The 13,208-nt window shown below is 38.0% G+C and overlaps 1 protein-coding gene across 1 annotated transcript in view; it reads left to right on the top strand.

Annotated features, from left to right (window-relative positions):
- PIK3C2G (phosphatidylinositol-4-phosphate 3-kinase catalytic subunit type 2 gamma) overlaps positions 1–13,208 on the top strand; it is a 383,353-nt gene that overhangs the window by 262,474 nt on the left and 107,671 nt on the right. Inside the window, 1 exon segment of the mRNA XM_007967793.3 lies at positions 7,738–7,847. Coding sequence (XP_007965984.3) covers positions 7,738–7,847 — 110 coding nt within the window.

Below are 13,208 nucleotides of genomic sequence, written 5' to 3' on the forward strand. Positions count from 1 at the left end.
ATATGTACCATGAAGGAAGAAAAATCTGATAGAAATATCTTCTAGGAGAGGGATATAGTGATTCCTCTAGGCACGTACATACACACTAGGGATTGCAGCAAACTATACATGGGAAACATACATTTGGTCTATCAGCATGGGATTTGGAGTCTATGAAAAATAACTGATTTAAAACTTCCAGATGACAATAATTCTACCACATGTTGTTAAGGGTACAAACGTGGCAGGCAGACCTTTCTGGGTTTCAATCCTAGTTTGGCATTTTACTGGCTACATTCTTCACGATATGTTACTTAACCCCCAAAATACTATTTCCTTATCTATTAAATGAAGATAACAACATCTACCTTGTAGAGTTAATGAATAAATGACCTAACAGTGAATTCTTTGCATGGCCTAGGCACTGTGCTAAGTGCTGTATGTGTATTAATTGTTTTAAATTGCTTTGTGTGTACTAATTGATTTAAAATTCATAATAACCCTAACAGATCATTAACAAAAAGCACTTAGCACAGTACTTGCCATTCAATTCATTTATGTTCTTATACTAGATCCTTGTTAATTTATAAGAACACTGTCCAATGTAATATCCTCTAGTCACATGTTTGTTTATATTTAAATTAATTTTTATTAAACAAAATTTAAAACTCCATTCTTCAGTTTCACTGATCACATTTCAAGTACTCAGTAGCCACGTTTGGCTAGTAGTAGCACATTGGTCAGCACAGATAGGAAACTTCCATCACCACAGAAAAGTTCATTGGTTAGTACAGAACAAATGTTAACTTTGTTGCAAGGAAGATTTGATTTAGAGTCTTGTTTTAACTTTCAAACAACATATTCACCCTACTTCTCTCCACTTTGCCTTGAAAGATAAGTATCTCTAAAAATATTATAAACAGGTCCTTCGTATGCAAATATACTGGTTTCTTCTTGTGTAAAGTGGATATATAAAGCTCTACACATCTCCAAAATCTACAAGTTGGCTTTTCAGTAATAGCCAAGGATTCTTATTGGTAAATCTGCATTCTAGCTCCCAATTCTATTAGGCCATTTTGCAAGTATGAAATGACTATGGTTTATAATGTGACTGTACCACAAACAAACAAAAAAAAACCCTACAAGGATTAAGTCTGTGATTCTGACCCCATTTAAATAATAAATATCCAGGTAGAATCAAGAGCTCTTGTTTACCATAGGCTAGAAACTGCAAGGATACATTAACATATGATGAAACCCAGAGTCTTAAAATTTTCAATTTACTGAGGAAGATAAAATTAATTTACATAAAAAACCGAGGTGTGGCCGGGCATGGGATTATGGGCCAAGGTGGGTGGATCACAAGGTCAGGAGATCCAGACCATCCTGGCTAACAGGGTGAAACCCCATCTCTACTAAAAATACAAAAAATTAGCCGGGTGTGGTAGCGGGCACCTGAAGTCCCAGCTACTCAGGAGGCTGAGGCAGGAGAAGGGTGTGAACCCGAGAGGTGGAGCTGGCAGTGAGTCCAGGTCATGCCACTGCACTCCAGCCTGGGCAACAGAGCAAGACTCTATCTCAAAATAATAATAATAATAATAATAACCGAGGTGTCCAGCACTTCTAAATGCCTATAATGATATAAATAACTACATATGAGGAGTAGTACCAAATTTTAACAACTGCTTTAACCTGCTCCAGATATTTCAAAAATAAACCCAAAACAGAAAAGCATAAATATAAGTTACACTGTTTCTCAGGTGACACTAAAATTATACTGATGAAAACTGAGCATGTTAAAATAATGTGAAAGAACAGCTCTTTGGAAAAAAAAAAATAGATTCAGAAAGCTATCAGTGGGCTTTTATTCTCTTGTTTAATAAACTTTTCTACATACCTTAATAAAGTATTCAGCATTGAGTCATGATATATTAAACAATCGCCAAAGAGAATATATAGTGATATTTTATTTAAAAGAAGTAGCCATATGGTATTTTATTCATAAGTATTGAAATAATTTATCATTAATCAGTTGTTAAAAATTTCTGGAATATAGTATATCCAAAAAAAACCTTCTATGCTCTAATTATTCAGCTCCTTTAGGCTAAGGAAGAAAATTTGGCAGTGGAAGGCACTAATCCAGAGTAAATATATAATCTTAGATTTAGGTTCTCACAGAAATTGAAATAGAGATCAGAAGCAATGTGGACCAATTAAACTAATGAATGTAAAACAGCACCGTGTTATTACCTCAGTTTCTGTTCATTTACCTCTCAACTCTCTTCTTCTCAATTGTGTATCTTATGAGACTCTATAGATCATCAAAGCATTTAGTGAAGGTTTCAGAACCACACTTTCTTTGGTATAGTTTCTTATAAAATAAAACCAAGTTTAAATTTGGTTTAAATAGTGAAAGACTATTTTCTACTTATGTATGTAATCTATTTGTTAATTCTGTCTCAACCTGACTCTTTTATGTTAAATTCTTTAAAAAGAATTCAGTCTACTTACCATGACCCAGTTACAACTTGAGAAATACTTGACATGGGTTATAAATTCTATCTTGTGCGAATGATCAGTCCCCAGGATTATGGGCCACAAGCATTTCGTGGGTCCACTACAGAGTTAATGGCTCATCCTTGGTAAAGAGCAGCATGTCTCCAGATATCCATATTGCTTTTTATTTACTCCTGAGAAAAGCAGGGGAAAAAGTAATCCATGAAATTCCCATCTTGCTTAAAAGTAACATCTGTAGGAGACCCAAGAGTGTTGCCGGCTGAGTTCACGAAAATAAAAGCCTGTGTTTCATCAGCTTTTCTCTCATTAAAAAATCAATATCAGCTATTATGGAAGGCTTCCAGAGAACACAGAGACCATTTGCCCAGTTTAAAATGTTTATCACACCCATTATTATATCAGATATTTCCCATCAGAAATCTTTCTAACTTCTCTATGTGATGGGGAAGAGTGTCTGCTTTTCTGAGCATAACTGTTAAAATAAATGTGGACTCAGTAGGAAGAGAACAGAAGTAAAGACTTCAAAAATGTTCCTGACCTTTAAAAAGGGAGATATCTATTCATTACCTGTATCTGTTCACTTCCTGTTCTAGCTTCCCTTTCCCTTTGCTATTGCCCCCATTACAGTTATTACCCATGCAGTCTGGAGTGGGAGGCACCTGAACCATGTGGCTGGGGATCAGAGAAGAGACACAGCTAAGTGCACCCGGCTAAGAGGCCATCCTTACTCTGTGATATGCAGAGTCAACACTCAAAGTCTCCTCTCCAAGGAGCAGAACACATTAATAAGGCAAACTTGGCGCATGTTACCTTTAGTCAGAAACATGGTGGGGAGAGAACTATTATAGGTTCATCTGGTATGAAGCAGTCTGTACTTGGCGGCTAGTGTGTGACATGTGTGGGTTATGTGTGTGGGTGTTGGCAAGGGAACGAGTAAGTATAGGGTCCACTTTCCAGAGAAATGTTTGATAGAGTTCTAACCAAGCAGGTGTGAACTCAGGGTATCCAGAGAAACTGGAATGCAATTCAGACCTTACAGAAGCAGCCTGTCCTTAGAAAATGGATAGTTACGGTGTGATAAAGAAGAAATCTGCCTCAACGAGCATACAGAAGTCTCTATACCTCTTAGTACAGAACTAGTAAGATAAAACCTAATCTAGATTCTAGTGACTATCGGGAATGTGTCTTCCTATGGTTGATTTTGTTAAGTTTAGTAGTCAGCATTAAATTTGCTAATTTTATGTTTTCGTTGCCTAATAGCATCAAGTATTTTTTCTCTCTTATTTTAAACTTTTATTTTAGATTCGGGGTACCTGTGAAGGTTTATTATACCGGTAAACTTCTGTCACAGGGATTTGATGTCCAGATTATTTCATCAACCAGGTATTAAGCCCAGTACCCAATAGTGATCTTTCCTGCTCCTCACCCTCCTCCTACCCTCGACCCTCAAGTAGAACCCAGTGCCTGTTGTTTCCATCTTTGTGTTCATGAGTTCTCACTATTTAGCTCCCACTTACAAGTGAGAATATGCAGTATATGGTTTTCTGTTCCTGCATTAGTTTGCTAAGGATAATAGCCTCCAGCTCCATCCATGTTCCAGCAAAAGACATGATCTCATTTTTTGTAAGGCTTCATAGTAATCTATGATGTATATGTGCCCCATTTTCTTTATCCAGTCTGTCACTGATGGACATTTAGGTCAATTCCATGTCTTTGCTATTGTAAATAGTGCTGCAGTGAACATTTGTGTGCATGTGTCTTTACGGTAGAATGATATACCCAGCAATGAGATTGCTGTGTCTAACGGTAGTTCTGCTTTTAGCTCTTTGAGGAATCACCATACTGCTTTTCACAATGGTTGAACTAATTTATACTCCAGCCAACAGTGTATAAGTGTTCCCTTTTCTCCACAGCCTCACCAGCATCTGTTATTTTCTGACTTTTTACTAATAGCCATTCTGACTGGTGTGAGATGCTATCTTATTGTGGTTTTGATTTGCATTTCTCTAGTGATCAGTGGTATTGAGTTTTTTTTCATATGCTTGTTGGTCACATGTATGCCTTCTTTTGAAAAGTGTCTGTTCATGTCCTTTGCCCACTTTTTAATGGGGTTTTTTGTTTTTCTCTTGTAAATGTGTTTAAGTTTCTTATAGATGCTGGGTATTAGACCTTTGTCAGATGCATAATTTGCAAATATTTTCTCTCATTCTATAGGTTGCCTGTTTACTTTGTTGATAGTTTCTTTTGCTGTGCAGAAGCTCTTACGTTTAATTAGATCCCACCTGCCAATTTTTGCTCTCATTGCGATTGCTTTTGGTGTCTTCATCATGAAATCTTTGCCCATTCCTATGTCCAGGATGGTATTGTCTAGATTGTCTTCCAGATTTTTATAGCTTTGGGTTTTACATTTAAGTCTTTAATCCATCTTGAGTTGATTTTTGTATATGGTGTAAGGAAGGGGTCCAGCTTCAATCTTGTGCATATGGCTAGCCAGTTATCCCAACAGCATTTATTGAATTGGGAGTCCTTTCCACACTGCTTGTTTTTGTCAGCTTAGTCAAAGATCAGATGGTCATAATTGTGTAACCTTATTTCTGGCCTCTGTTTTGTTCCATTGGTCTATGTGCCTATTTTTGTACCAGTACCATGCTGTTTTGGTTACTGTAGCCGGAATCATGTATTTTTTTAATTCATTTATTCATGCATTCATTATACTAGACATTTATTAAAATCTAGCTATTTTCAAAGCACCATCCTGGGCAATGTACACAATTCAACATTAAATACAAATCCAGTTCCTGTTCTCGAAGAACTTAAGATCTAACGTGACAAACATACATATGAACAAAACACAGTAAAAGCTAGGAAGCAATAAGTACTATGAAAGAAGTAGAACCAAAATATGATTGTACAAAGAAAGCAGTCATTAAATCTCATCACGAGGATCAGTGATGCTTCAAAGAGGAAGCTGAGCCTTGAAAAAGAATTTCAGTAGACAAGGAAAGAGAGAAAAGGCAATTCCAGCTGAGAGAAAAATGTATGTGTGGAGGTTTAATGAGCATGGGCATAACATGTAGTAAATGAAGGTAACCAAGTTTGCCCAGTCTGTGCTACAGATGGAAATCTCTGTAGAAGATGAGGCTGGAGTGATAAGTTATAATGTGATTAAAGACATTTGTGACCAGAATAAGGATTTTAGACTTTAGTACCTAGTCACTTGACAAACTAGAAGTTTGTATGCTTATAATGAAGAAGTACCATTATATACCTGGGATCTTAGGCAGATAACAGAGTTTATGTAATTAAAGAGATAAGGATTGGAGAACAAGATAAAAGTTATTCAAGATATCTAGGCAAATGAAGATGAGGGGCTGAATTAGGACAATGATAATTACAATGAAAAAGGGGAATGAATACAAGAGACTGCTGAGGAGTGTTTTTAATAGAATGAAGTAATTGATTGTAGGAACCAGGAAAAAGAGAGAATCAAAGAAGATATGAATTTCTTGTTAGTTGGGCAGTGGTGGCAGTGTAAATGAAACAGAAAAAAAGAAGGAAAAGTTTATGCGAGAAGAGAATTTGCTGTAATTTAGATGTCATGAGTTTAAGATGCTAATAGATCTTCCAGGAGGAGAGACAGTTGACAACTCTCCAGGACTCCCTCATCTATCTCCTTGGTTTCAATTATCATTTATATGCTAATGACGGTCAAATCTGTATTACAGCGTGTGTTTTGGGCCCCTCACAGCCCTCTCAATATGTCCAATCAATCTCCCAGTTTTCTCAATTCTACTTTCTACATTTATTTAAAATCCAATGGCTGATCTTCTTTCCTAACCAGTCTCCTAATCTAGCCTCTTATTGGGCTTCATTTTAGTCCATTTTCCATACGTAACCACAATGATCTTTCAAGACACAATTAAATCTCTTACTCTCATGTTAAAACACTTAAAGAGCTTTCTTGGTTTTTTTTGTACTTTAGGATAGAGTACAACATCCTTAATGTTGCCAGAATGTCTTATCCTACTTGCCTTTCATTCCCATCTCTTGCTGCTCACCCACGTAATACTCAGTTCCAGAAAGCCAGCCTGGATTTCCTTCTGCAGACACATTAAAGACATCTTGCTTTCCTTTGTACATCTCACTTTTCCATATATGCTGCTTCCTCAGCCTGGGTGGGAATGGTGGGAAAAAAAGAATAGTTTTTATACCATCCTTTTTCTCATTTGAACTTCATCAAGTTAATCAGTATTTCACCCACTTTCCAAAACCATATTCTTACTTTACCCTTTGTTTTAAGGATGGATAGTATTATTCTTAACTTCTTACTGTATGAGGGCCTTTGTCCCAGAGCAGTAAATAATTTATCATCTTAGTCACAGATAGTCACAGAGGTACCAATAACAGTCTTCTTTTTTTTTTTTCTTTTTGCAAAGTTCAAATTTAGTTTAGAAAGTTCTATTATTTTCTAAAAAACATTGTCTACAACTAAAGAGATTATAAGTCCTTCAGTCTACACCGTAATATAAACAAAATATCTTCCTGAAAATTAGCAGGAAAATACCTTATACAATTTATCCTTAACTATTTATTGCCTTAGTAAAATATAGTCACCACTTAAGTAGGGAAAATTGTATTCTTTTAGTGAGAATCATGGAGTCATAAAACAACATAGGATTAAGAACCAGAGGGGTGAGTTTTATACTCTATGTTTGAACATCTTTTGACCTGGACATATCACTTACAGTTTTCTGGAGATTAAGCTTTTCTTCTGTAAAATGAGTATTATTAGATAATCTTTGTGTAATATTTTGTAATGTATAAAGCTCTTTCTCATTTTGTATCTATTTTAAAAATGAGAAAATGAAGATTCAAAGAGGTTAAGGAACTTCCTCAAAATCACATAGATTTTAAATGATAGGTTCACAAATTCTGACATGGGAATAATAGTATCATGTTTACTTCACTGGTTGATGATGAAAATAAAACTGAATTATTAATCTACAAGAATTTTCCAATTATAGTGATTCTTTTATTATAGTTGTTATTGCTGTTGTCTCTACTACATAATAGGAGAGGTTAAAATGCATGAACTTATGTGCATTCATGTATATAAACTGAAAGACATTGCCATGCAAACTTGGGTCTAGATGTCTCTGGGTAGAATTAATCAAGGAAGCTTGACTATGTCTGCATTTATTCTGTCTTCTTTCTGCTTTGTTTGTTCTTGTTGTGGTTAAGATGCTATATGCAGGACTGCCTGAGCTAAGTGGAATTCAAGACCTGAAATATGTGTATAATAATCTTCGTCCGCAAGACACAGACCTGGAAGCAACAAGTCATTTTACCAAGTAAGATCAGCTATGAATGTGTGAGCATGGATGAATGAATGTAAGCAGACACATGTTCCACAATGGAGATGATTTCAGGTTGACCAGTCATTAGTACGAAGCTGTCGTTTCTAGAGCAAGTTTGTGTTCCCTTTTCCAAAGAGCAGAAAGGAAGCAATGTGAATGTCTAGCACAAGGCCTTAGTCAGTGTTTCTGCAGCATGTCATTGTTTGCTAACCAGCCTCTTCATCGAACAGATTGCTCAATAAGAGGTCATTAAAAAGAGCAAGATCCTCTGACATAAATAAATTGGTTGTTCTACTTGAAATATGTCCAGAAAAACAATTTGGAAAAAGAGATTTATGATGAGATATGTACTCACTACTTTCATCTATAAGACAATATACATATTGGGATATTTTGTCAAAGACCTGTGACTCTGTTCTACTTTTAATCTATTTTTTATTAAACAAGTCTAGCAAAACACTAATGTATATCAAGGTAAGAATCTGGGCAGAATATGATGAATATCAATTAGACCCCAAATCTGGTCAGAAGGGCAGTATGCTTTATAAGATCCTTTTGAATTTTTATTTTTAAATGGATATATAATTCCTGGCAAATTTTAGGTGCTCAATAAATGTTAGCAGTTATTATTTTCCTGCAAACAGTAGAGAAAAGCTGCATTCTTTCTTTCCTGTAACCTCTTAATTGTGGCCTTGAGTCTAATTTTTAATTGTTCTAATATTTTCCACTAGAAATTTACAAACAGATTATATTCTTTCAAGTGGAATGTATGCTTTAAAGAAAATCATGATTATAATAAAACCTTGTCCAGGTTTTACTTTTTCTCTCATTCTTCCAGAATATACAGCAAGAAATTGATTCCCATTCCAATGGTGGCTTCATGGGGTTGTCTTAGATGCCTGGGGAATTACTCTTGGCTCAGGGATTTCTGTTTCATGAACTTGAATGTGTACGCTGCCCTTGTTGAAAAAACTCAATGTGGCCGGGTGCGGTGGCTCAAGCCTGTAATCCCAGCACTTTGGGAGGCCTAGATGGGCGGATCATGAGGTCAGGAGATGGACACCATCCTGGCTAACACGGTGAAAACCCGTCTCTACTAAGAAATACAAAAAAACAAAAACAAAAACAAAAACTAGCCGGGCGAGGTGGCGGGCCCCTGTAGTCCAGCTACTCGGGAGGCTGAGGCAGGAGAATGGCATGAACCCAGGGGGCGGAGCTTGCAGTGAGCTGAGATCTGGCCACTGCACTCCAGCCTGGGCTACACAGCGAGACTCCCTCTAAAAAAAAAGAAGAAGAAAAGAAAAGAGGCAATGTGAGAGAATCACAAAATATTACAGCTAGAAGAGCCTTTATAGTTTATTTATTCTGACAATAGACATTCGAGTGAGAAAAACTGAGATCAGTAATAAATTAAGTGCTGTAGCTTACTATTAGTCCCTCCTGAAACAGGCAAAGCCATATATGTATTTGGATGAAAAAAGTTCTTTCAGGTCCTGGCCAAAAGAAAAATGTAAATAGGCTTTATTCATCTGCCAGAATTCCATCTCTTCCTATCCCTCTACTTCATGGGACACACCGAGATCTGTAAAGAGCATGACTTGGATATCAGTGATCTTTCCTATGGTGACTCATCTCCCCTTCCCATTCAAGAGGACATGAACTAATGTGGGAAGTAGATCTGAAGCTAGAACCTCATGGCGGTGAGGCAGACCTTGTGATCCTGCCTGTGTACCTCTGCCAGGACAATCTTCCCTCTTACCAATGTTATGTGGTATGTTCTGTTAATTAAACTTCTTTCTTCAACTTTGGGATAAAGAACTTGTTCTCCATCAAAGCCTTAAAAGGCATCAAACTATGTAAACCAGGACACATCATTTCTCAGTTGGATAATTTTCCTTGGTGTGCCATCTCCTATCTCTCAATTCCTAGGACCTTATAATCTGATTGTCTTTGCCAAGGTTTATCCAACCACCTGCCCCCTGCCTCCATTATTCCACATGAATCCTTTTCTGGATAGGCCATTCTCTCCATGTACATTCATTCCTGCTTTATCTGTTTAACTCACATTACTAGCCTCACTAGAAGTGCTCCAATGGAATCATAAAATTTCTGGAATACAGGAAGATTCTGATCTAACTTTTAATCCCACCCATCCCTTGATATTCTGGACAGCTAGTACCTTGTCCATGAAACCTTATCTGATCATTCCAGTACTCCCCAATCTTTTCTTCTATAATTCTCCTGAACATGCCATCTTTTGTGCTGTCCTTAATTTATTACTGAATTACATACTGTTTTGTTTATCCCTTTAATTAATATATTGATGAGATATATCAATTTCTCCCAAGTAAAGCAGGGAATATATTCCCACTTCTAAGAATATCTGAATGTGAAACAAGCCCTATTTAACAGAAAATACACTTTAAACATCAAATATTAAGTATATAAAAAGCATATAATAATAACTACAACTTAATGCAGTGCTTCTTGTGTGTCAAGCCCTGTTCTAAGTGCTTTTCTTACAGTAATCTATTTAATTGTCATAACAATCCTTTGAGGTATTAATATTTTTATCTACATTTTTATACTAGTGAATTGAGACCCCAGGGAAGTTAAATAATTTACCAGAGAATATTCTCTCTGCTCAAAATCACCTCTTCCATATGTGGACTCTCAGGAATGTGCTGCTTTGTATTTCAGACCACAGTCTTCTCAAAGTTTTTCAAAGCCTGCATTGGCTGAAGTTTGACAAAGATATATTCTTCACCCTTTCTCAGGCACTAATCCTCTTATCCGGAATACCTCAAGCATCAGCAGAGAACAGAAGTTCCTTCCTGGAACTGTTATCTCTATGCTACCACCAGGAGTCCCCTGGGTGTTTGGTTCCAGATCTGCTTTGCAACCTTGAGAGACCCCTAACCGGTAACTTGGCTGCTAACTTCCTGGAAGGTACCTGCCTTCCTTTTCCTTTTGTGGCCCATTCCACAATGCCATGAGCCTCTCTCTACTTTTCTTCTCAGAGAAATATCCCATGAGGCTCACTATCCCCTAACTTCCAAGAGCCCATCTCAGTCATATTTTTTAATCTAAAAGTCTCAATTACATACCTTTATTTTTAGATATGATTTAATGTGCAAATAGCATATCTGTTCAATTTCTCTCTGTTTCTTGCTCAGCATATATACATCAAGCACTGAGGATCTTTTCTATCACACATCCCATCTAGCACTATGAACAATCTCTTATAGAGAGGCCAGCAGCTTCCATTAATTGTAACTGTAACTACCATTTGAAAATGTTTCCTGAGATCTATCATTTGTACATTATATATTTCTGAAACAAATTATGCATTATGTCTTTTGAAAAGCCTTAAACAATGAATAGAGTGAATTTATGAAAGTAGCCTGGGATAATTGAAAACAACTTTAATGAAACTCTAAATAACAGGATACCCATGATTCAAATAATGGTCAAAAATTATGTAGACTTGTTCCAAGATGGCCGAACAGGAACAGCTCCAGTCTACAGCATGAGAGACACAGCAGACGGGTGATTTCTGCATTTCCAACTGAGGTACCAGGTTCATCTGACTGGGGCTTGTCAGTCAGTGGGTGCAGGACAGTGGGTGCGGCTCACCAAGCAAGAGCCGAAGCAGGGTGAGACATTGCCTCACCTGGGAAGTGCAAGGGGACAGGGAATTCCCTTTCCTAGCCAAGGGAAGCTGTGACAGATGGCACCTGGAAAATCAGGTCACTCCCACCCTAATACTGTGCTTTTCCAACAGTCTTAGCAAACGGCACACCAGGAGATTATATCCTGCGCCTGGCTCAGAGGGTCCCATGCCCACGGAACCTCGCTCATGGCTAGCACAGCAGTATGAGATGGAATTGCAAGGTGGCAGTGAGGCTGGGGGAGGGGCAACCAACATTGCTGAGGCTTGAGTAGGTAAACAAAGCAGCTGTCTGGGAAGTTCGAACTGGGTGGAGCCCACCACAGCTCAAGGAGGCCTGCCTGCATCTGTAGACTCCACCTCTTGGGGCAGTTCACCTCTGAACAAAAGGCAGCAGAAACTTCTGCAGACTTAAAATGTCCCCATCTAACAGCTTTGAAGAGAGTAGTGGTTCTCCCAGCATGGAGTTTGAGATCTGAGAATGGACAGACTGCCTCCTCAAGTGGGTCCCTGACCCGCGAATAGCCTAACTGGGAGGCACCTCCCAGTAGGGGCTGACTGACACCTCACACGGCCGGGTACCCCTCTGAGACGAAGCTTCCAGAGGAACAATCAGACAACAACATTTGCTGATCTGCCATATTCACTGATCTGTAGCCTCCACAGCTGATATCCAGGCAAACAGGGTCTGGAGTGGACCTCCAGCAAACTCCAACAGACCTGCAGCTGAGGGTCCTGACTGTTAGGAGGAAAACTAACTAACAGAAAGGATATCCCCAACAAAACCCCATCTGAATGTCACCATCATCAAAGACCAAAGGTAGATAAAACCACCAAAATGGGGAGAAACCAGAGCAGAAAAGCTGAAAATTCTAAAAAGCAGAGCACCTCTTCTCCTCCAAAGGAAAGCAGCTCCTCGCCAGCAATGGAACAAAGCTGGATGGAGAATGACTTTGACGAGTTGAGAGAAGGCTTCAGACGATCAAACTTCTCCGAGCTAAGGGACGATGTTCGAACCCATCACAAAGAAGCTAAAAACCTTGAAAAAAGATTAGGTGAATGGCTAACTAGAATAACCAGTGTAGAGAAGTCCTTAAATGACCTGGTGGAGCTGAAAATCATGGCACGAGAACTATGTGACACATGCACAAGCTTCCGTAGATAATTTGATCAACTGGAAGAAAGGGTATCAGTGATTGAAGATCAAATGAATGAAATGAAGCGAGAAGAGAAGTTTAGAGAAAAAAGAATAAAAAGAAATGAACAAATCCTCCAAGAAATATGGGACTATGTGAAAAGACCAAATCTACGTCTGATTAGTGTACCTGAAAGTGACAGGGAGAATGGAAACAAGTCGGAAAACACTCTTCAGGATATCATCCAGGAGAACTTCCCCAACCTAGCAATGCAGGCCAACATTCAAATTCAGGAAATGCAGAGAACACCACAAAGATACTCCTCGAGAAGAGCAACCCCAAGACACATAACTGTCAGATTCACCAAAGTTGAAATGAAGGAAAAAATCTTAAGGGCAGCCAGAGAGAAAGGTCAGGTTACACACAAAGGGAAGCCCATCAGACTAACAGCAAATCTCTTGGCAGAAACTCTACAAGCCAGAAGAGAGTGGGGGCCAATATTCAACATTCTTAAAGAAAAGAATTTTCAACCCAGAATTTCATATCCAG

Source organism: Chlorocebus sabaeus, chromosome 11 (assembly GCF_047675955.1).
Source record: "Chlorocebus sabaeus isolate Y175 chromosome 11, mChlSab1.0.hap1, whole genome shotgun sequence".
Classification (NCBI taxonomy): Eukaryota; Metazoa; Chordata; class Mammalia; order Primates; family Cercopithecidae; genus Chlorocebus; species Chlorocebus sabaeus.